Genomic DNA, 23,015 nt, shown 5'->3' with positions numbered 1-23,015 from the left:
ACCACACTGTGAAGCCTTTCAGTGAGGAGAGAAAAGCCCCTTAAAAGTTGATAATCCGCAGACGTGCAGCTCGTGGTCTCAGAGGAAGGCGTTTCCCGTGCGCTCTGGCGCCCTGGAGCTTCTCCCTGAGCTGATGCCCATGCCGGCCTGGTGGCTGATTACCAGCTGACGCCGAAGAGCGCTCTGGGTCTGAGGGAGCTGCTTTCCCTGTGTGGCGGGCGGGTGGGCAGGGCTCCGTGCTTCTTTGCCATTTTTCCAGGGCCTGGGGGGTGTCAGGCTGTCTGGGTTAGAGGGTGTAGGGGGTGGGCAGAGCCAGGAGCTACACCTGAGCCCCCCCTGGGGCAGCTCGTGGCTGTGGCCCAGGGTACCCCGGAGCCTTGGTGGGTGACCAGAGGGTGGGGTCCTCCTGGTTGTTTTCTGGAGTGGGTGTGGGGGCTGCAGCGTGGGTGCTGGGTATCCCTACCTGGGTGCCAGGCTCGGCTTGTTTTAAAGGCGCCTGGGGATGGGAACAAGGAGCCATGTCCTTCCTGCTCCCGGGGGTTAGGCCCAGCCTCCCAGGGCTGCCCATTTTCCTGCCTGTCGGGCAGAGTTGGAGGTGCAGCCTGCCCTGTTTGGAGTCACAGGGAAGCACATTGCCAGTGGGTCACACAGAACAGTCGGGTGTCCTGCCTGCGAGGTGGGGTCTGGTAGCCCTGGGCAGGGGTCTCCTTGGCCAAGGCACCTGCCCACCCCTCTGCCCGAAGCCTGGAGTGAGGGGTATGGGGTCTGCCTTTCCCGACCCATGCTGGATGCTGGTCACATCTCGGGCTCACCTGCGGGGTCCAGCGGGGCTGGTGCAGTGTGGGAAATTTGCCGTGCTCCCAGAGTTCTCCACGACCTTTGTGGACACGGGCCTGGGAGGCCTCACCACCTTCCCCAGGGGACACGGGCCCGGGAGGTCTCACTACCTTCCCCAGGGGACAGGGGCCCGGGAGGCCTCACCACCTTCCCCAGGGGACACGGGCCAGGAGGCCTCACCACCTTCCCCAGGGGACAGGGGCCAGGAGGCCTCACCACCTTCCCCAGGGGACACGGGCCAGGAGGCCTCACCACCTTCCCCAGGGGACAGGGGCCAGGAGGCCTCACCACCTTCCCCAGGGGACACGGGCCAGGAGGCCTCACCACCTTCCCCAGGGGACACGGGCCCGGGAGGCCTCACCACCTTCCCCAGGGGACACGGGCCTGGGAGGCCTCACCACCTTCCCCAGGACACATGGGCCAGGAGGCTTCACCAGCGTGCTCTGGAGATGTTAGAGTCGGCTTCTGAGGGCCTGGCGGGCAAGGGGGCAGCCAGGGTCCCTGGCAGGTTCCCAAGCATCATCCCCATCCCAGCCTGGTCTCTGGTGGCTCTGCCTGTGGATGTGGCCTGGGGCTGGGGTCTCAGTGTGGCTGCCCTTGTGTCTGGCAAATGGGGGGCGGTCTGGAGTGTTCCAAGCTGTCCATCAGGGCTGGCACATTGAACTTCTTGTTAATTTGGGGGCTACTCTTGGCCTCAGCCCGGACCAGTGGCTGGGGGTTCTTCCAGCCCCATCTGGCTACCCCCTTCCCCCAGCCACTGGGCCCAAGGGGCCTATTGCCTTGACCTGGGGTCACCTGACCCAGGCTGTAACTCAGGGCCCTGCCTTTCCAGCCAGGCCCGCCAGCATCCCCAGGACCCTGGGCTGGGCTGTGAGGGCAGCGCACCGGCAGGGCCTGGGTGAGGAGTTGAGGGAAGGGGCTGGGCTCTGTCCATGGCTGGTGGCGGCAGCTACCGGGGAGCCCTTGGACACTTGCTCCTGGTGGCTGGCTGCAGAGGCAGGTGCGGGAGGCCAGTTGAATTCAGCTGGGAGGGAGGGTGAGGAGTGAGCTGTCTTCACGTTCCCAGCATGAGGCGGACCTTTGGGGAAGGGGGGAGGGCCAGGGTGGGGTCTGGGGAGGGGAGGCAAGGAGTGGAGGTGGAGGTGAGGGGGTCTCCGCCTCATCTCCGCCACGGCAGCTCATCCGAGTGTGAGCCCGTGAGCCCTCCCCTTGGAGCCCGGGAGGTCTGGGGAGGAGCGGAGGGGAGGAGGGGAGGGGAGGATTTATCTGGCGGTGGAGTGAGCAGGCTGGAGGGTTGCGGCACTGGGACCTGAGCGGGGCCGTCGCGCTGCAGATCTGGGCACATCCCTGCAGACATGCAGCAGCACAGGCCGGACGTGCCCCTGGGCCTCGTCCCTGCTCGGGGGGCTCTGAGCGCCGGCTGCCCCTAGGACTGCGTCCTGGCGCGGGGACTCGCCGCAGGACGGAGCCATGCGGCGCTGGGCCAGGGCCGTGGTCGTGGCCCACCTCTGGCTCGCTCTGCTCGGGGGTGTTGGGGCCCGGCGGGAGGCCAAGAGGACGCGGCAGCCCAGCCAGCGCGGGGATCCCCCCACCGCCACCGCCACTGCGTCTTCCTGCCAGGGGATGCCGGAGGCCCCTAAGGTAGGCGGCCTGGACGCATGTGGGTGCGGCCGTCGGGGGACTTGTGGTCGCTTGGAGCTTCGGCTGTAGGCTGTGGTCCCCCCTGAGCAGGCCCTGTCGCTCCTCCAGGCCTTGGCCATGGGTCCTGTCGTGGGGTCTGCTGCAGCCCGCCCTGCCAGCCTCTGGGAAGCCCTCTCCTCCCCTGCGGCCAGGACCTGGCCGCCCGCTGTCTGGGGTGGGTTGGCGAAGGGGGCTTCCCGCAGGGGTTGGGGGCTGCAGTTGGCCGTTTGAGGCCTGGGCCTGTCCTGAGCAACCTGTTGCTATTGGCTGTAATTGCTGATTTCGGGGTGGGGGTGAGGAGGGGTCGGCAGCTTGTTGGATGGTTCACCAGACCCCCTGAGAGCCCAGCGCCCCGTAACTCCTGTGGCTGGAGACACCACGGCAAGCCTGTCGCTTGTGCTTTTGGGGGTCCTGTGTAGCCAGCACCCCCTCTTGCATGCCCCAGCCTGGCCAGGCATCCTCGCAGAGGCAGAAGGCCCTGAGCCCACCCCAACCCTGGGCTTCCTCTCCTGCCAAGGGTCCCCCGATGGGTCTCCAGCTGCTGCCGTTGGACCCCAGGACTGGGAGGGGAGCCGCAGTCACCAGACCAACCCCTGCCTGCAGCCCTCACACCTTTGGTGCTGGCTTCCCTCCTCCCAAGGGTGCCTCTGCGGCAGCCAGCCCGGCTGCCTCCCAGCCCCCACGGCCCCATTTCCCAGATGGGCAGGCTGAGGAGGGTTGAGGCCTTGAGGCCGTGGCTCTGCCAGCTCAGGAAGAGTGGGCTGGTTCCCGGTGTGAGGGCCAGGCTGGCATTGCTGGCAGGGGTGGGGCGGTGGAGGGGTCCTCAGCACTCGGCCAGTCCCAGGGAAGGGAGGGGCGCCCCTGCCCAGGGCTGCTCCAGGCCTCCCTGGAAGGGTGTGGGCTACAGGTTTGTGCTCAGGCTGACCCTCCAGGTGTCCGGGGTGGGATGGTTCTCCTGCGGTCCGCCCTCCGCAGCCTCTGGCCCTCATTCTCCAGATAGGCTGATGCACGCGCCCTCCAGGGCACCGGGTCCTTCCAGCACGTTGCAGGCCGCCAGGAGAGCCAGCAGATAGGGGGCGCGTGAGAAGTGGGGGGTGCATTTGAATGGTCTTGGCTTGTTTTTCCCTAGGTGGGCCCGGTTCAGGGATGGGGACGTGCCCACCCTCCTGTCCCCCACGTTCCCATGGTAGAAGCCTGTCTGGGCCACTGGGAGGACCCCCTGCTGTGTCCACTCAGGAGGCCGAGGCCGTCTTCAGAACCTGGCCCTGCTGTGTTTGGGGCTAGGCCGAGCTCAGGATGGGACTCTGCTGTGGGCCAGGGTCCCTTGGCTCGCCCTGCCCTGGGGAGGGGCTCTCTCCCGGCCAGGCTGCGCACTTGCTGTTGGAGCCTGGCACTTGTCCGCTTACAGGCCAGGCTGCCCCAGCCCACACCCGCTTAACGCTCCGTCTGACTGTGGGGGGCTAGGCTGGCTTAAGAGGGGGTGATTGGAGAGGAGAGGGCAGCAGGCTCTTGGGGCAGCTCTGAACCCAAGGAGTGGGGTGAACTAGAAGGTACGGGGTCCTTGGAGGGAGGGTCCATGCCCCCTCCCCGCTGTGAGCCACTTGGCCTGGTGCCTCTGGGACTCCCAGTAAGGCCCGTGGAAAACTCTCTCCTGTCTTCCCCACAAGGCCCCATCCCTGCCCTAGCCAGGGCCAGTCGCCCGGCCGGGCTCAGGGCGTCAGGGTCCAGCTTGTCCACAGAAGCCCTGCGTGCTTGCCCTGCCAGTGCCCGGCATCGGGACAGCTTCTGAGGCCCCCATGGCGGCTGTTGGTCTCTCCTGCCGGCGATGGCTTGTGGCATCTTCCCTGTGTCTGCAGTGGGGCTCCCAGCTTTCCACAGGGCACAGCCTCAGTGCACTCGCCGCGTCCCGTCCCGTCCCGTCCCGTCCCTTCAGCCCTCCCAGGCCTCAGGACCTGAGTTCTCAGATGTCCGCAGGACATGGCTGAACTTTGTCCGACGGCCAGACGCCGGCGCGTTGAGGAAGCGGTGCCGAGGCCGGGACTCGAAGCCAGTGAGCCTGGACGGGGTGTGGTGCTGCCTCCCACGGGGTCCCACTGGGACCCTCACCGTTGTCTTCTGTCTCCCCCCAGCGGGGCCTCTTGGGCCCCCCAGGACCTCCAGATGCAGAAATGACCCAGAGACCCTGCTCTGGGAGTTTCAGGAGATGCTGAAAGGTCAGCCGCCTCAAACTGCCCAGGGTCCGGAGGTGCCTGTGCCCTCCTCCCCGCAGAGGCCATGGAGCACCGGTTCTCGGGGCTGCCGGACCCCGTGTGGCCCCCGGGGGTGGGCCCAAGGCTGGTGGGCGAGGCCTTTCCTGCTGGCTGCAGGGCCCCCGCCGGGTGGACAGGCGGACTCTGGTGGAGCTGGGTGGTTTTCAGGCTGTGGGTGGGGCCTGGGGCCCAGCCCGGTCCAGAGTCAGGGAGCTGGGTGGGGCCCCAGGTGGGTCGGAGGTCTGGAGGGGGCTTGGAGGGCAAGGGTCTGCCTCGGGTCAGGGTTGGGAGGCCCTGGGGTCCCAGACCACACCTTATGCCCAGGCCAAGCAGGGGGTTCCTCCTGGGTGTGGGCTGGAGGGTCCACCTGTTGGCACCCACAGTGAGAGTGAGGGTCCTGGGGAGGCCTGCTCCAGTGAGGGGCTGTCGGCTGCAGGCACCTTCCCCAGGAGGGGTCTGTGGGGTGCCAGCTGCTCACCCGCTGCCCTCAGCCTGCCACCCAAGGCGCCTTCCTGCAAGGCTCCCATCTGAGTCTGGCCTCGGGTCGGTTCACGGCACCTGCGTCCGGCATCTTCCAGTTCTATGCTTGCCTGCACGTGGTGAGCCGGATGGGGCCGAGCTTCCCGGGGGTGCCTGGCCCTGGGCACGGGTCCCCTTAGAGAGCTGCCCCCTGCCCACGGGGGCCTTGGACTGGGCATGGGGGTCCCTGCTACACTCTGGGCCTCAGGCCCACCCTCCCCAGCCCCAGCAGCCACTCCTGGGCCTGTCCTGGGCCGGGTGCCCCAAAGCCCCTCCCCTCGGCCCCCACCCCCACCCCCCATGCACCACCCTCCCCAGGGCTGTCTCCGAAGACCACAGTGAGCTGCAGGGCAAGGCCCGGCCGCAGGTCTGGGGTGCCGTGCGTGTCGTCTGCCTCGAGTCTCTGTGCCAGCGCCACAGGTGAGTGACCTCAGCCCCCGCTCCAGGCACAGCCCTGGAGACCACCTTGGGCTGGGGGTCACAGGCCCGCAGGGTCTCTGGGCACTGGGGTGGGTCTTGGCCCCATGGACCTGCAACGCCTCAGCCTGGCCATGCGGGGCTGTGTTCAGGTCCCTGGAGACCATCTCAGGCCTGGAGAGCAACAGCAAGGTCTTCACAGCACAGGTGCAGGGTCTGCTGCAGCTGCAGGTGAGGTGGGGACGGGAGCGTGAGGGTGGGCGGCGGGTGAGGGCGGGAGTCTGAGGATGGGCGGGCGTGTGAGCGCGGGGACGTGAGGGCCAGAGTGTGAGGCTGGGCCAGGTGTGAGAAAGAGGGTTTGGGAGCGCTCGGGATGCAGAGTTCTGGGGCCTCAGCACCTCCTAGCACAGGGCAGGAGGGCAGACGTTGCCCGTCAAGGGGCTGGGGTGTGGCTGCCCACCATGGTGACGTCCCCGTGCCTCCCACTGGCTGTCCTCACCGTCCAGGCGGGCTCCAGCTTCTCTGGACTGCTCCCGGGCACGTGAGGGCGCCGAGGGGGGCTGGGCGAGGAGCTGCCACCAGAGTTTGGGGATCTTCCCGTGGGTGCCTGTGGTCATCACAATAAAGAGCCGCCACGCTGGCTGCCACCCTCGCATGCTGCGTGGATGTTTCCGTGGGGGTGGAGGCCGGGCTGCCGAGGTCTTGGGAGGGGCCGGGTGGGGGCAGAAGGGTGCTGCTCACGAAAAGCCCCGAAGCTGGGACTCTGGGCCACAGAACCTCGGGGCAGACTGCGCGGCCTGGGGTGGCGGTGGTGGGAGGCTGGGCCCTGCAGGCGCCGCGTTGGCCCTGAGGATGGGGACCACTGTCCGCGGAGGCCCTGCTCAGCCTGTCCACGGGCCTGTCCAGCCTTTGGGGGCCCTGAAAGCTGCCAGGTTGGGACATAGCACAGCTCTGGGCCCTCGGGAGGCCTGCATCCTGGGGGGGGATGTGGGGGCCTCTGTGAGGGAGGGCATGCAGGCCACACCCAGGACCGTGTGGTCATATGTGCTGGTCGCCACAGGTGTGCGGAGCTGAAGGGCACCCCTGTGGGCTCAGGTTGGCCCAGACCATGCAGTGCCCTGGGCACCCAGGTGGAGCAGGGGTGGGACAAGCAGGCTTCTCCCCGCCTGGCCCAGGGGCAGCCACACCCTAAGGACCAGCCTCCCAGACGCCAGAATTGCCCATGGAGGGTTGGTGGGCCCCGCGTGCGACTCCCATGCGGCTGCCTCCTGGCAGGTCCTGTGGATTTGGGTCCCGTCCCCCGCCCACCCCATTTTGGCTCTGGCAAACCCAGACCAGAGAGCAAATTGGCCTCAGGATGTCAGGGCCTCTGCTGAGCTGCAGAGACGTCACCTCAGGACCCCTGGTGGGTGGTGCGGTTGGGGAGGTTGGAGGAGGCTGGCGTCCACGGCTGTTACCCCTCCCCTGGGACGTGGACCTGCCTGGGCTGGCACCTGAGCATCGAGGCAGGACAAGCAAGGTGTGTGGGTGGGCACCAAGCAGCAGGGGGTGGGCCTGGCTGCTGACCCATCCCACCTCTCTCCCTGGGGCCCCCAGGGTGGCATAGGGGCTGCAGCTGTCTGGAGGGCCTCTGCTTTACTTGCCCAGGCTGTGGCCACCGGTCTGGGGACGTCCAGCCAGGCAAGGGCTGGCGATGGGCACCACTCTGGGGTCCCATTCAGGAGGTGGGGTGGCGGGGAGGTCAACAGCTTTGGCACCACCTCAAGGGTCTCGAAGCCCTGGTGTGGGGTGCGGGATACCAGCCTTGATGCAAAAGCCCAGGCTTGGGGCTCCTCTCTGCTCTCAGCACCCCCTTGGTAGGTACGGTCTGCCCCTGGGACCCGGACCCGGAGCTCAGGTCTCTCCCCTCTGCAGCCCCTGCCCTGCTTGGCCACGGCGCTCCGCAGTTCCCCTCCAGAGAGCAGGGCTGCTGCCTGTTGCACGGGGGAAACAGAGGCTGTGCCCAGACGTCCCGGAGCTGGGTGGCAGGACGGCAGTGTTGGAGCCCTGAGGAGGCCCGGTGTGGCCTGCACTCTCCCAGTATGCGTGAGACCCAGGGCTGCAACACCCCTGTTTGCTTCAAGTTTTCAGTGGCTCTTCCCCTGCCCGGCTGGGCCTCGCTCACCCGTCCTGCCCTCTGCTCCCCAGCCCTGGGCGAGAGTGGGCTGGGACCAGGCTCCCCGGATCAGGCAGAGCCCAGCTGGGCCCTTCGGAGCACCACCCCGGCCTCACCATCTGGGAATGGGGGCCCTCCAGGTCCTTCAGCGGCAGCCTGTCCCTCACCCCACCCAGCCCCGGAGCGGGGAGCTGTGATGACAGATGGAGATGCTGAAAATGGGACCCAGGGCCCTGGAAAGCGAGAGGGAGACAAGAGACAAGGAGATGGGGAGGGGGGGCCGGGGCAGGGGTGGGGGCCGGGCAGGGGCTGAAGGAGGGGGGCTAGGGTGGGGGATGGGGTGGGGGCCGGATGGGGGCTGAAGGAGGGGGGATGGGCATCCTGGCGCCGGTGCCACCTGCCTGGCTTCTGTGAACTCCCTGGCCGGGGCTGGGCGCGTCGGAGGCTGCTGCTGTGGGCTCCCGGCCGTCCTGGGAGGGGCCATGCCCGGCCGGACCTGGAAGGTCCGAGGCCTCCTGTGGTCTGGAGGGTGATGAGGAGGTCCCAGCAGAGCCACACTTGCGACCCCGGGCTTCGCAGCATCGGGTGCTGTCTTGCACCCTGGCCAGCTGAGTTGAGGGGACATTGTGGCATCTGTAGCCCGGCTGGAGCCCCAATCCGGGGAGCGTCCCCGAGGCCACGCTGCACAAGCCCTCCAGCCTCATGCGCATGCAGGGCGAGCCCTTCCCTAGGGCCCCAGCTGCACCTTCCCGGCCCGCCCTGGCACGGCGGCCCCGGGGCTGCCTCGGTGAGGTCAGAAGCAGTATTCCCAGCCCATGCTGCTGTCCTGGTGTTAAACTCAGACAGAAATGTGGATGGCAGCTCAGGGCAGCTAGAAAGTCTCTTGGGGCCAGGAGCACTGGCCACCTCAAGGGAGGCAGCAGGAGCCAGGGAGAGGCGGTGGTGGGGGCTCCTGGCTGTGAGGAGGGCTGGGCCCAGCCCGGCCCTGTGCGTCAGGTGTGGACACCCTTGTCCATCCGTTCGTGGTGCCTCGAGGGCCCCACTGTTGGGCATGTGGGGGATACGGCCGCCCTGGCCTGGCCCCTGGGGGTGCCTGGGTATGGACCCTGGCACTGCAGCCAGGACAGGCAGGCGCTGTGGGACCCAGTTTTGGCATCTGACTTCGCCCCCTCTCCCCATCCCTGTTGCCCTGCTGGGAGGGGGTCTGCTCCAAGGGCCCCTGGGCTGCCCGCTGGCCTCTGCAGTAACCTCAGCCTGTTTCTGTGGCCTGTCCTGGGCCCCAGACCGCACCACAGATCCTGACCACTGTCACCTGAGTTTCGGGGCAAGCGTGGCCTGGGGGGTGTGGGGGACGTCTGGGGGCTGCCTGTGCTGCTTTTTAAGTATCTGTTTGCCCAGTGCTCAGTGTTGACCCAGGTCGAGAGTTGTGTGTCCCTGTGACTGGTGCATGGCCTCTGTGTCTTCGGGTCTGTGAGGGGCTCTGCCTTGGGGCCCGGACTCTCTGCAGAGTCAGCAGCTTGGCCCCCACGGAGCAAACCCAGGGCAGCTGGCCAGGGCCTTGGGGCCTGAGCCCTCAGCCTGATACTCAGTGCCCGGAGTGGCCGTGGGCAGAGTTCCTGGGGTCCAGGCCACAAAGCCTTGGTCCTGCCACGGAGCCTGTCACACCAGACAGTCAACAGGGGGCCCAAAGAGCTGTGATGGCCACCCCGGCATTTGGGGCTCCCCGAACTGGGTGAGGGGGTCCAGAGAGGGGCCTCCCACCCTCAGCTAGGGGCTGCTCAGCGAGCTGTCCTTAGGGGAAGCCCCTGGGAGGCTTCTTTCCTGCCTGCAGAGCGCTGCCCTGGGACCTGCCATGCCGGAGGCCGCTGAGGCTGGAGCCGGCGGCAGAGCTGGGGCTGGAGCCGGGGGCAGAGCTGGGGCTGGAGCCGGGGGCAGAGCTGGGACCTGTGGCTATAGCTCGCGGGCTGGGCTTGGCCAGTTTGCCCTTCAGACCACTCTGAGCTGTGGCAACCTCAGGGCCTGTCCCCCGGGGTCTCCCGTGGCCTGAGCCTGGAGCAGCAGCGTGTCTGGGAGCAGGGAACACGCCCGGACCTGCCTGTGCCTGCTGAGCCGCCGGCGTCTGACAGGTACACAGGTGGGCCTGGCAGCAGAGGCCTGGGGACAAAGGGTGTTTGTTTGGGAGGCCAGGGCAGTCCCCACTCTGGGGCAGTGACTCACGGGGCCTCGGCGTGATGACATCTGTATTGCAACACCGTGTGTCATGCACGTGACATGGGGCCTTCCACCCACCCCACGCCCACGGCCCTCACGTGGGGTGATGAAGCGTGACCACTGGCCGGGGCTGGAGGGCTGGGAAAACCCTGCCTTGGTCTCTGCAGGGAAGTATCTACAGACCCCTCAGCCCCCCGACCCGCCAGGCCTCTCCCTGCCACACGGGGGGTGGGTGGGGGGAGCAGGACACTCCTCCGCAGCAGGAGGCAGAGCCTCCGGACTCAGGCCTTAGGGTTAGGCACCTTTTAGACTGAGTTCCAGTGCCTGGGCCGGAAGGGCGGGGTGGGGCCGGTCTGCAGAGGCGGTGGACGGTGAGGCACCGTGACCCACCCGTCACCCAGTGGGGACTTGGGCCTGGCTCTGCCCATCACCACTCCCTCTCCATCCGAGGTGGGTGGCTGCGGGTGCAGAGCCCCCGGGGGAGGCTGGGCCTGCCGAGACCTTCAGACGCCTCCAGAGGGTGGGGCCGGGGCTTGAGTTTCCTTTTTTTTTTTTTTTTTTTTTTTTTTTTGAGACGGAGTTTCGCTCTTGTTACCCAGGCTGGAGTGCAATGGCGCGATCTTGGCTCACCGCAACCTCCGCCTCCTGGGTTCAGGCAATTCTCCTGCCTCAGCCTCCTGAATAGCTGGGATTACAGGCACGCGCCACCATGCCCAGCTGATTTTTTGTATTTTTAGTAGAGGCGGGGTTTCACCGTGTTGACCAGGATGGTCTCAATCTCCCGACCTCGTGATCCACCCGCCTCGGCCTCCCAAAGTGCTGGGATTACAGGCGTGAGCCACCGCGCCCAGGCCTTGAGTTTCCTTTTGTTTGGGTCACTGGGCTGGGTCAGGCCCCGGGTCCGTGGGGAGTGGAGGGGACCGCGGGCCTCCTGGTCCCCTATCCTGCCTGCCCAGCCAGCCCTGGAGGGTCCGAGGCTGCCTGTGGTGTTTGCTCTGCAGGATGAAGCTGAGGAGGTCCCAGCAGAGCCACACCTGCGACCCCTGGCTTCTCAGCAGCGGGTGCTGTCTTGCACCCCGGCCAGCTGAGTTGAGGGGGCTTTGCGGCATCGATGGCCCTTGTGGAGCAGGATGCCCCAGCGCCAGTCCAAGGAGAGGGCCCGAGGCCATACTGCACATCTCTCTGGGCAACTCCACCAGGGCAGAGGCCAAGGCTGGGAGGGGGAGGAATGCCTGCCCCTCCCACCTCCACCACCCTTCAGCCCCCTAGCTGCAGCCGCTCCTCGGACCCCTCATCCACCGTCTACCTCTGCTGCGAACCCCGAGGAGGGAGGCTCGGATCCTTGGGGAGGGAGGAGGGGGTGGGTCCCAGAGAGACCCTCTGAGAAGATGAGGCCCAGGACAGGGTGGGGCCAGATCTCGGTGCTTTTTCTGAGGTGGTTCTGACCACGCAGGCACGGTGCAGGGTGGTGGGCCTCCTGGGTGCTGCATGGACATCAGGACAGGGTCGGCAGGGAGGGTGCGGAGGGCAGGAAGGCCAGAGGGAGGGGCTGTGAGTTCTGGGGATGCGGAGGTCTGAGGGAGAGGAGTGTGGGCACGCAGAGGCCAGCTTGCTGGGGTGGCCTGCCTTCCAGCTCCTGGGCTGTGGGAGCATCCGGGGTGGAGACCCTCAAGGGGAGGCCCAGGGAGTGCAGGGAGACCCAGGGGTTTGGGCTGCGCCCCCTCTAAAACCTCCTCTTTGAGGGCCCCCGAGACTGGCCAGGCCTGTGGGATGGACAGGCCAATGGGGACACAGAAGTCTTTCCCCTCGGCCCACAGCGGGAGAGGGAGATGCCAGCTCACCCCAGAGCAGGAAACTAGGAGAAAGAGCCCCTCCCCGGCCCCACAGAGCCAGTCCGTGGAGCTGGAAACGTTTTCACTGGCTGTTGGCGGGCCCAGGAACAGGGCCTTTCGTGAACAAGGGGCTTCCTCTCCCCTCCGGGGCCTGCTCTGGGTGTGGAGGGCCAGGCCGCCCGTCTCTGTGGCCACCTGCTCCCCAGGGCTCCCAAGCCATCTGCTTGTCAGCTGGTCTCACGGTGGCATGGCTGGGGAGCCTAGGGCTGGCGGGGCAGCAGGAGGGCCATGCCCCCTAGATCCGAGGACTCTGAGACCAGGCTCGGCCAGGAAGAGGGTGGAAGAGTCTGGGGTTACCCAGGTGGCAGGGGCCGGACAGACAAAGGCCTGCCGGGCACGGGGTGTGTGCTGAGCCCCTGGAGGAGGAGATCTGGACCCGTCAGTGCTGGGTGTCTGCAGCGCCTGCCCACGTGGAGTACCGAACAGACCCGGGCACAGGGAGCTGGGCTGGCACCCGGGGCTGCTGGACGGGGCGGCGTCTCCCCTGGGAGACCTGGAGGTCGCCCTCCAGAAGTCCTGGGAAGAGACCTGTGGGCGGAGCCCCTCCCCCTCCTTGCCTGGGGGGTGAGTCGTCAAGCCTTGGCCTCAGAGGCGTCGACTGGGTCCCGGTTTCATGGCCACACAGCTGCCTTCTCTTTCTGATAGGGGTGCCAGTTACATGGCAGTAAGACCACCTCAGCCTCGGCTCAATGTGACTCCACCTGCGGAGGCCTGAATTCCAAACAAGGTCAGTCTGCAGCTGCTGTTAGGGCTTGGAACTCAGTCCAGAACAGGAGCCTCAACCCCACCATCCCAGCCAGGCACAGGGGGCAGGTGGAGGCCTCGAGGCCTCAGGGGTGGGGGTGCCCCCAGGTGCAAGCAGCGCTTTGCATCTTGGGGGCGACTGCCCAGGCCACAGGCCCTGTGGGTGCCCAGGGCCGGCCCAGAGAGCTGGAGCTGATGTCAGGGGGCAGCCTCCAGCGGGTGGGGGCAAAGGGGCAGGACCAGGGTCCCCAGGAGGACGGCAGAGGTGGGTGCTCTCCTCCTGAGGGATCCTGAAGGGACCAGAGCCCTCCCTCCTGGCTTGACCTGCCTTCCCTGCCGTCCACGCGCCTCCTGGGGGCTGTGCATGCGCAGCTGCTCCGTGCCTGTCCAGCCCCAACACTGTCCCCTCCATGGCAGGCTCTCGGGCCCCTGGAGATACATCGTGGAGCTCGGGAACAGTCAGCTGTCCTGTATCCCAAGTACCCACAGGGAATAGAACTCGATGACTTCCCGTCTCCCAAGGGCCTCCTGGTTCAGCCCTGGTTTCCGGGAACTGAGAACGTTGGTGGGTGGGGGGCTGCACATGCTCAGCCTGGGGCAGGGGGTGCCACGGCACGTCCACCGTCTAGAGGAGCCACGGGGCAGGGAGATGCCAGCGAGCAGGGAAGATCCACAGGGCAAGTTCGAGGTGAGGCCAGAGAGCTGCAGCTGCCCTGGCTCTGGAAGCCCCCAGTCCGCGCCCCAGGTCCAGGTCCGGCCGTCAGCCCACGTGTCCTCTGAACCCGTTCACCACCACACGGATGGGAGGGTCAGCCCAGGGCAGGCTTTGTTCTGATTTAAAATTTAATGTCTTAGGTTGAAAAACACTACATTTCCATTTTTGTAGGTCAGAAGTGGTGGCAAACGGGATTTTTACACTCCTTCTATGGGGGGGTTTGGGGCATTTGCACTGTGCGTTCCACGGGGCAACTCTGGGGAGGCACGAAGAGCTGGGCAGTGCAGGGCGAGGTGTGGAGGGCCAGCCCTTGGTTCAAATCCCGCTCTCTACTGTCCGTGAGGTCCTCAGCAATTCCAAACTTCAGAGGAGACATCCCAGTAACATTGGCTGGCAGGGATCTCGACACCCGTGATGGGCAGACCCTGGGTTCGTGTGGGACCCCCGTGGGAGGGGAGGGCCCCATCCTGCTCACACAGGCCGTCAGTCCCAGATTCAACGTGGCTCATTGGAGCTTGAACTCTTATGCCTGACCTAGGGACGCCTCTGGGGTCCGACCCGTGCCTCCTGGGGTGGGAGGATCACCGTGCACATCGCTGAGCACAGAGCACCCCCCACCCCATTCTTTCCTCCTTGAGACCACTGCTTCCTGCAAACAGAAAGAACCCGAACCTGCTCTGACCGTGACCCTAACGCTCCAGACTGGATCCCGCCCCAAAGTAGGACAGCAAAGGCCACAGCGGGGACCACACAGATTCTCCAGACACAAAACCCCAGTGGGACTCTGGGGCTCATGGTCACCCCTTGTCCTGGGGCCACTTTATTTTACTTTGGCAAGGACTACAGTGTTCACTTCTCTCAGTCAATGAGGCGGCTTCCCAGGACGCACGAAGGTGGTGAGAGGCGCGGGCCGGCTGCTCCGGTTCTCTTGAGGCAGAATTTGGGAAGCCTCGTGAGCACCCAAGGGTTCGATTGCTGGGACTCGGGCAAAGCAGCACCGGCTCTCTGCGGCCACGGGAAGCCTTAAAAGGAAAGTCTCTTCAGAAAGAAACAATGACGTGTAACCCGAAAAGACAAATGCCCAGTTTTAAAGTTCTCCTGCGTTTCTTTAAACACACGCGGAGCTGATGGTACAAGCGGTACAAACGCATTACCCACAAACGCCAAGTTCTGACATAAAAGTCTTTCCTTAAATCATGTAAAAAATACCGAGACCAGCACGCTGCCAACTTAATCTTACTTCGACACAAACTTACAGTAAATAAGTCACAAGTGAACACCGAGTTATATTTACCACGAAGTCACTGGACAGAGACAGAGACCAAAACACCATTAAAGCGAACCGAAGTGAAACCACTCTGTCTTAGACGCACACGGGAGAAACGCCACTGACGAGACGCAGAAGACGGAGTCCAGCGCGCCGGTCGGGGACGGCACGGGGTCAGCGGCTCAGGGTGCAGCCGGCCGGGCTCAGGCCCGCTGAGGTCCAGGAACGGGGGGCACCTGCCCCGGACACGGCGCGCTGTCCCGGCGACCCCCAGGGGGTCTCCCAAACGCGGGTCGAGACGCACGCAGCGACCACCGGCGTGGCCGCGGGACGGGGGCGCTGGGACCCAGGCGAGGCGCGCCCCCCGGCATCCGCCCCCCGGCGCAACGGGGTGAGGCGGGCGCCCAGAGGGCCGGGCGGCGTTGGCGGCTCAGGGGATGCCCTCCCTCCTCTGGCAGCACTGCGAGGGCGGCGCGGACCAGTCGTAGACGTAGGACAGGCGCAGCTGCACCTCGCGCTTGCACAGGCGGCCCTCCCGCGCCAGCGTCGCGTGCTTCTCCAGCATGTCCTCCAGGCTCTGCTTGTGCGTCACCAGGTACTGGTTGCTGCAGCCGCGGGAGCGGTACTCGGTGTCGAAGCGCGGGTCGTGCTCGCGCTGCACGTCCACCGGCGCCAGCCAGGCGCCCAAGGACACGTCCTCGCTGTGCCAGGCGCGCAGGTAGTCGCGGCTGAGGCGCAGGTAGCGCACCAGGTCGGCCGAGAGCACGTAGCCGCCGCCCAGCGCGTAGGGCAGGTAGTAGTCGCAGAGCTGCCAGGCGGCCTCGCGCCAGCGGCCCCCGGGCTTGACGCGCCCGCGGCCCGAGAAGAAGCCCCAGTAGAGGCGGCGGCGGCGCGCGGGGTCGCGGGCGCGCAGCTCCGCCAGCAGCGCGTCCAGCCGCGCGAAGGAGTCGTCGTCCGCCTTGAGCACGAACTCGAAGGCCACGTGCTCGTCCAGCCAGGCCAGCATGGCCAGCACCTTGGCCGTGAGGTTGTCGTAGGCGTCGCGCAGCGCGGGCAGCAGCAGCAGGTCCCCGTGCCGCGCCTGCTCGCGCTCCAGGGCGCGCCGCTCCTCGGCGCCCAGGCCGGCGGTGCCCACGGCGAAGCGCGCCCACACGTCGCCCGGGGCCCCGCGCCGCGCCAGCCACGTGCTGCGGACCACGCTGCGGCGCTCGGCGGCGCGGGGCGCGCTGGCCACCAGCACGGCCAGGAAGGCGGCGGCGCGCGCGGGCGCGGGGGGCTGGGGGCCGCGGCCCGGCGCCGCCCGGGAGTCCCCGGGCTCGGACGCGCAGCGCGCCAGGTAGAGCAGCGCCGCCCCGCACAGCACCAGCGCGCCCAGGCCCAGCGCCGCCCGCCGCCGCCACGCGCGCCGCAGCAGCTTCATGGCGCCCGCGCCGGGCCCGCGGCCCAGGCCGGGCGCGCGGATGCGCAGGCGCCGCCGGCTCGGGGCGGTGCGCGTGCGCACGGCGCTCCCGGGAGCGCGCCGGCGCCTTCCGAAGTCGCCCAGTCTCGCGGGCGCTCGGAGGCCGGTGACCAATCGGCGGCCGCGGCGGTGCCAGGAGCGGCCGTCACGTGGCCTCGCGCGCCCTTCTCATTGGTCGACCTCGGAGCGGCCCCGCGACCGCTTCCGCCCGAAGGAGAGATGGTGGTGCCGGCGTCGCGGCAGTGAGGTCGCGCCCGTTCGCACCGCCCCCGCCCGCAAGAAAGATGGCAGCGGCCTGAGCCAGGCCCGTTGGCGGCGTCACGGGCGCTTCGCTCCACTCCTCGGATCCCGGGTGCGGGGAGGCAGGCCGGTGAGTGAGGGGCCCCAGGCGGCCTCTGCAGGCCGCGGGGCCGAGGGTCCCCGCCGGCCGGACGGCGAGGGCGGGTCTGGAGGCCGTCGCCGCCTCCCGCCCTGGGCCGGGACACCGTCGGTCCGCTCGGGCTCGAGCCCCAGCGAGACTCCGCCGTCGCCGGGGCTCCTGGGGGCAGGGACGGGCCGACGACGCGGGTCTCCCCGGCCATCGGCACGTCGGGTCTTCTGTTGGCCGGAACCCACGGATGGCGCCGCGAAACGGAGGCCGAGGGGGGTCTGGCTGGACTCGCATGTATCCGCGGGGCGGCCTCGGACGAGCTGCCCGGCTTCCCTGCGCCCCGTTTCCGCCTCCGAACCGCGGACCGTCGTCCCCCGTTAGGCGGGTCTGGAGGTTTGCAGTCGGCGGTGCCCTTGGCGTCTGGCGCGGAGGCGGCGTGCGGAGCCCCGCGGAGCGCTCCGAATCGGTGCGCGCGCTTCGCCGCCAGAAGCAGCTTCGTGCCGCGGAGCCGAAGCCGGGGACGGCGAAGAGGTGCCGTGTCTGCCTGAGCCGCTTCCCACGTTCGCTTCGCGGGGGCCTGTTGGTTCCTTGCTGGGGACGGAGCCTTCCGGGGATGGCGACTCCGCAGGCGAAGCCTGAAATCCGTCTCGGGTGGGCGGGACGGGCCGGCTCCGCTGTGCTTCCCGCCTACGCTCGCCACGGGAGGAAGTTCCACGTGATGGACCCCCGATATTTGGAGTTATTTTTGGGTTACTTTCTAAACATTTCCTTATAGGAGACAGGGTCTCATTTTCTTGTTTTTGCTTTTTAGAGAGACGCAGTCTCGGCCGGGCGCGGTGGCTCACGCCTGTAATCCCAGCACTTTGGGAGGTCCAGGCAGGTGGATCACGAGGTCAGGAGTTCAAGACCAGCCTGCCCACCTGGCCAAGCTGTGAAACCCTGTCTCTACTAAAAATACCAAAAAAATAAATAAGTAAATAGCCGGGCGTGGTTGCGGGCGCCTGTAATCCCAGCTACTAGGGACGCCGAGGCAGGGGAATTGCTGGAACCCGGGAGCAGGAGCTTGCAGTGAGCTGAGGTCACGCCACTGCACTCCAGCCTGGGTGACAGAGCAAGACTCCGTATCAAAAACAAAAAAAGAAAAAGAAAAAAAGCTACCCAGTCTCACTGTGCTGCCCAGGCTAGTCTCACGGTCCTCCTGCCTCAAGTAAACTTCCCTGTAACTCATCGAGAGAATGTGGAATCGAGAGCTGGCTCTGTTCCTCTAGGAACAAGGTGCAGTCTCTTTGCACACAGCACGTTTTTCAACTGTAGTTGGTGGAATCAGCACCAGGAAGAGGTGTCTGGTGAGCTGGGACGACAGGGACAGAATTATGCCACCAGGAGGGAAGGAAAAAGCCCTGAGCCGTGTTAAGAAAATCAGGCAGGTGGCTAGGCACGGTGGCTCACACCTGTATTCCCAGCACTTTGGGTGGCCAAGGTGGAGGGATCACCTGAGGTCCGGAGTTCAAGACCAGCCTGACCCAACGTGGAGAAACCCCATCTCTATTACAAAAATTAGCTGGGCGTGGTGGTACATGCTTGTAATTCCAGCTACTTGGGAGGCTGAGGCAGGAGAATCACTTGAACCCGGGAGGGGGAGGTTTCGGTGAGCCGAGATCACGCTGTTACACTCCATCCTGGGCAACAAGAGTGAGACTCCATCTCAGAAAAAAAAAAAAAAAAAGACAAAGAAAATCAGGCCAGGTACTCATGGCTCACATCCATAGTCCCAGGACTTTGGGATGCTGAGGTGGGAGGATTGCTTGAGGTCGGGAGTGTGAGACCAGCCTGGCCAACAGGGTGAAACCATGTGGAGAGATGGAGTTGGAAACTCAGTGTCTGTAAAAAAGGGTAAAAAGAGCAAGTGCAGCGGCTCACGCCTGTAATCCCAGCACCTTGGGAGGCTGAGGCAAGAGGATCGCTTGAAGCTGGGAGTTTGAGACCAGCCTGGGCAGTACATCAAGACCTGTCCCTTCAAAAAATAAAATAATAATAAATTGGCCAGGTGTGGGGGTGCATGCCTGTGGTCCCAGCTGCTCGGGTGGCTGAGGCAGGAGGATCGCCTGAGCCCAGGGGTTGGAGATCTCGGTGAGCTGTGATCACCACCATACTCCAGCCTGGGCGACAGACCAAGACCCTGTTTCTAAAAAAAAAAAAAAAAAAAAAAAGAAAGATGCTATGTGTGGTCTGGAGCCTGTAAACCAAGGACGTGTTTCCTGTTGCGGAATGGATGTGCTCAGGGCACACGAAGTCTCACTAGTGACGTGTCTGTCTTCTCCGCAGACCGTGAGCTGCTCGCCCTGTGGGCTTCCACAGCCTGCTGCTGTCGTGGGGACACAGCCCTCTTCAGTGCCTGGAGCTTGGACTGGAGCCAGACCTCACATCCTCCTCTGCCCCTGCCCCTGCCCCTGCCCCTCCCAGCACCCGGCCCTGGGTGGCGATGGCGTCCAGGTGGGGTCCCCTGGTGGGCCTGGCTCTGCGCTGCCTCTGGCTCCTGGGGGCGGTCCTTCTGATGGACGCGTCTGCGAGACCCGCCAACCACACATCCACTCGGGATAGAGCGGCCAACAGGGAGGAGAATGAGATCCTGCCCCCGGACCACCTGAACGGCGTGAAGCTGGAGATGGACGGGCACCTCAACCGGGACTTCCACCAGGAGGTCTTCCTGGGCAAAGACCTGGGGGGCTTCGACGAGGACACGGAGCCACGGCGGAGCCGGAGGAAGCTGATGGTCATCTTTTCCAAGTAGGCGTCGCCCGCGTGGGCCCATCCCAGCTCCGCGTGGTGGGGGGCGCTGGGCCCTGCGTTGGGACCTGCCGGGCTGGCAAGGCGTGCCCATGATCAGCGGCACTTCCAGCCTGCTGTTTGCACCAGGGCCTGTGCTGGCAGCCTGGAGCTGCTCCTCGAATGCCCTGGGTCCTCTGGGGCTGAGAGGCCAGAGTCAGCCTGTTTGGCCATCCCTAGGATAGCAGCAGGAGGCGCCCACCGGCACCGTGTGGTCAGCGTCCCCTATGCTGAGGGGCAGACGGGCGGCCTCTGCAGGCGGCAGCACCAGCTAGACAAGGCCTGGCTGAGGTGCAAGGGGCAGCCACGGGCAGCTGGAGAGCTGGTGCCTTGAGCACTGGGCTCCTCCTGGCACGCCCTCTACCCTGGGTGTCTGCAGTCCCTGCCACACGCGGGTGGGGAGTGTGTCATACGCAGACGTGGGGAGTGTGGGGTTGGCTTGTTTTGCTGGCCCGGTCAGGAGCAGAGCTGTGCTGCGCCTGTGGCCGTCCTGGGCTGTCACCGCCCCTGCCTTGCTGAGTCCCCAAGCCCCTCTTGTTGTCTCTGTGCCTAGTGCTGAGCTTTCTCCCCGACCACGTCCCCCAGTCTCGGGAGCCTGGTAAAGGGGCCCAAGATGGGTCAACCTGCCCAGTCACCCCCAGAACCAGGTCCTCTGGAGGAGCCGGGGTGCCCTGCGGGGTGGCCCTGGAACCCACACGCACTCAGTGCTGGCCTCACCCCTGGAGGATGCCTGGCCACAGAGCAGGGTCAGGAAATGCCCTCAAGTCCTCCAGGCCAGCTGAAGTGCCGGGCAGGGAGCCAGGGTGCAGGTGAGAGAACACCATGGGGTTTCTGGGGCCTGCAGGACACATGGAGGCAGCCCCGGCCTCACCGTTCTGCAGAGCCTGGTGCTCCAGGGCCAGTGTGCAGAGGGGCAGGTGGCAGAGCTGGTGAGCAAGGGGGTTGGTCAGGGCTGGGGCCCAGGAGAGCAGGTGCAGGTAGGGAAGGAGTGAGGGTTGGCCCGTGTCGGGGCCCTGCTGAGGGTGGGGAGGGGCCCGGCTGAGGGCTGGAGTGGGCCTGGCTGTGCCAGGGACCTGGGCTGAGGATCCAGGCTTTTGGGCGGAGCACAGGTGAGCTGGTGGGAGGGAGGCGTGGTGCCAGCCAGAGGACCTGGGCACTGGGCATGGCGTCCCTTTGCCCCTCTCCCCAGATGGCATGATTCAGGGTTCTCTGTGTGGCCTGTGTTTACTCAGTAGAGGCTGCTGGTGCTCCCCGGGTCTGTCAGCATCACCACCCATGAGCTCACAAAGGCCTGGCTCGGGTGTCACTGGGCGGGCGGGGGGGGGAGTGTCCCTGCCCACGCGGTGCTGGGAGTGGGCTGCCCGCCTGGCGAGGGGAGTCGAGGCATCTGCTCAGTACGTCTCCAGCAGGACCGGCGTTTCTTTTCGTTACCTGTAAGGAAATGCTGAGCCATCACGTTTGAGGAGGGGGGTGCGGGGAGTGGGAAAAGCAGTGGGTCTCCCTGACACGAGCACTGAGCAGTGACTTCACTCCTGAGCACGGGGTTCCCTTCTCGCCCTCTTTCTGTGCAGGCCCCGTACCGCCAGGACCTACGTTCACTCAGCCGTCCGGTCTCCTCTGCCTCCTCTGGGCAGGGACGGCATCTGAGACTCCCCCGTTTCTTTGTGGACGTAACAGTGCTGAGGAGGGCTGCACAGGAGGTTCTGGGGTGTCCCCCTTTGGGCTCGTGGGGTGTGTTTCTTCCTGACTGGACGGAGCTGAGGGATTTGGAAAGAACACCCAGAGGGGAGGTGCCCTGTCCTAGGGGGTCCCGGACACCACGTGGCACCCCTGGGGATGCTGACCTGGGTGACCTGAGCAGGGCATCTGTGGGCAGCTCCCTGAGGAGCTGTCTCTATCCGTGTCCCCGCCCCTCCCTCCCTAGCGCCCGGGACCGGGTCCCGGTGATGCCTCCTCCCGTGGGCCGAGTGTCACAGCCACGTGGACTCTGTGGTTTTCTGCTCCCTGTGCATTTACCTTTCAGTCTGGGCTCCATTTGTTTTTGTGTCTGTGTTTGCTTTGAGGTCTCGCTCTGTCGCCCAGGTTGGAGTGCAGTGGTGGGATCTCAGCTCACTGCAGTCTCCAGCTCCTGGGCTCAAGCGATTCTCCCGCCTCAGCCTCTTAAGTAGCTGGGATCACAGGTGCGCACCACCACACCCAGCCAACTTCTAAATTGTTTTGTAGAGGCAGGGTCTCGCTATGTTGCCCAGGTTGGCCTCGAATTCCTGGGCTCGAGTGACCCTCCCGCCTCAGCCTCCCACAGTGCTGAAACCACAGGGGTGGCCGCAGCGCCCAGCCCCTCGTGGGTTTGCGTCCTGTGGCGTGGACTTTGCTGCGTGCTTTGGGCCCAGCACTACTGATTGTGCTGCTTGTGCGGCGTCGGCTTTGGCTGTCGGGAGCTGTGGCTCTTGCATCTTTGGCTTTTGAGCTCACTTTGCCTCCCTGCTTCCTGGCACCGTGAGATGCTCCAGGCTGGCCTGCACCTGCCCCATGCACAGCAGCCGCCTTTCCAGCGAGCCCTGGCCCCTGGCCGGAGCTGGAAGCTGGGGTCTGGGTGCTGGGGGTCTTCCCCTTGCCCTCTCGGGGGCCAGAGCTCGGTACCATGAAGCTGACCTGGCCCAGGTCCCCGACCACACACGCCTGGCGAGGGGCCGGGGCACCCTCCTCTTGGGATGCCTCTGGCAAGTGCACCAGCCCAGCCCCGGAGACCCCTCCCCTCTCAGAGCTCCGCCTCCCAGCGCTGCTGCCCTGGGGATTGAGTTTCCAGCAGGTGAGCTCGAGCTTGGGAGGCATGTGACATAGAAGCTGAGCTCTGTGAGGCTGGGACCAAGTGGCCTCCTGGCCTGTGCTGGCCCCCTGTCTCCGTTCTGTGTCCTGGTTCCCCAAGTCTGTGGTTTCTTCCATCCTTGGACACAATGCCAAGTCCCCACATGGTCTTTCTCCTAAGTCTTGTAATTTTACACGTATATGAAGGAAGGATTTTGTTTTGTTTTGTTTTGAGTTGGGGTCTCGGTCGCCCAGGCTGCGCTGGCGCCATCACAGCTCACTGCGGCCTCCACGTCCCAGGTGCAGGCAGTCCTCCCACCTCAGCCTCGAGTAGCTGAGACCACAGGTCGCTGTCACTGCGCCTGGCCAGGTTTTGTAATTGCTTTTTGGAGAGATGAGGCCTCCCTGTGTCGCCCAGGTGGGTCTTGAACTGTTGGGCTCAAGTGGTCCGCCCGTCTCGGCCTCTCAGCCACGGCATCTGGCCTACCTGAAGCATCTAAAATAAAACGTGGGCCCGGCCCAGTGGCTCCACCTGTAATCCCAGCACTTTGGGAGGCCGAGGTGGGTGGAATCACTTGAGGTCAGGAGTTCAAGACCAGCCTGGCCAATGTGGTGACACCCCATTTAAACTAAAAATACAAAAATTAGCTGGGTGTGGCGGCGCACACCTATAATCCCAGCTACTTGGGAGGCTAAGGTGGGAGAATCCCTTAAACCGGGAGGCAGAGGTTGCCGTGAGCCGAGATTGTGCCACTGCACTCCAGCCCAGTGACAGAGTGAGACTCCGTTTCAGAGACAGAGAGGAGCCGTTGGAGAGAGGGATCTGGCAGTGATTCTGTACTGCTGTGACGGAGTGGGAGGGTCCCTGT

The 23,015-nt window shown here is 65.6% G+C and overlaps 3 protein-coding genes across 4 annotated transcripts in view; 2 read left to right on the top strand and 1 right to left on the bottom strand.

The window, feature by feature from the left end:
- The first annotated feature begins 2,273 nt into the window (after positions 1 to 2,273).
- On the top strand, positions 2,274 to 9,726 carry C1QTNF12 (C1q and TNF related 12). The gene is given in 11 exon segments (XM_037743433.1): positions 2,274 to 2,478; positions 4,451 to 4,567; positions 4,647 to 4,689; positions 4,692 to 4,730; positions 4,787 to 4,867; positions 4,870 to 4,937; positions 5,258 to 5,364; positions 5,616 to 5,705; positions 5,855 to 5,969; positions 8,497 to 8,644; positions 9,689 to 9,726. Coding segments are annotated over 11 exon segments (1,017 nt in total). The 5' UTR covers positions 2,274 to 2,307.
- A 3,803-nt stretch (positions 9,727 to 13,529) lies between these two features.
- On the bottom strand, positions 13,530 to 16,161 carry B3GALT6 (beta-1,3-galactosyltransferase 6). The gene has a single exon (XM_017542539.2). It carries the CDS (start codon positions 16,104 to 16,106, stop codon positions 15,117 to 15,119), a length of 990 nt encoding a protein of 329 aa, XP_017398028.1. The 5' UTR covers positions 16,107 to 16,161; the 3' UTR covers positions 13,530 to 15,116.
- A 216-nt stretch (positions 16,162 to 16,377) lies between these two features.
- Positions 16,378 to 23,015, top strand: part of SDF4 (stromal cell derived factor 4) — a 15,377-nt gene continuing 8,739 nt past the window's right edge. The window contains exons 1-2 of one of the 2 annotated variants that reach the window (XM_017542537.2): positions 16,378 to 16,515; positions 18,841 to 19,302. In XM_017542537.2, the coding sequence (XP_017398026.1) occupies positions 18,998 to 19,302 (305 nt within the window). In that variant the 5' untranslated portion in view covers positions 16,378 to 16,515; positions 18,841 to 18,997. The remainder of the gene's footprint in view (positions 16,516 to 18,840; positions 19,303 to 23,015) is intronic. The other variant, XM_017542536.2, reaches the window with a different exon arrangement.

Source organism: Cebus imitator, unplaced genomic scaffold (genome assembly GCF_001604975.1).
Source record: "Cebus imitator isolate Cc_AM_T3 unplaced genomic scaffold, Cebus_imitator-1.0 Scaffold145, whole genome shotgun sequence".
Lineage (NCBI taxonomy): Eukaryota > Metazoa > Chordata > Mammalia > Primates > Cebidae > Cebus > Cebus imitator.
Note: the sequence above shows the minus strand (reverse complement) of the source record. Positions and strands in the feature narration are given on the sequence as shown.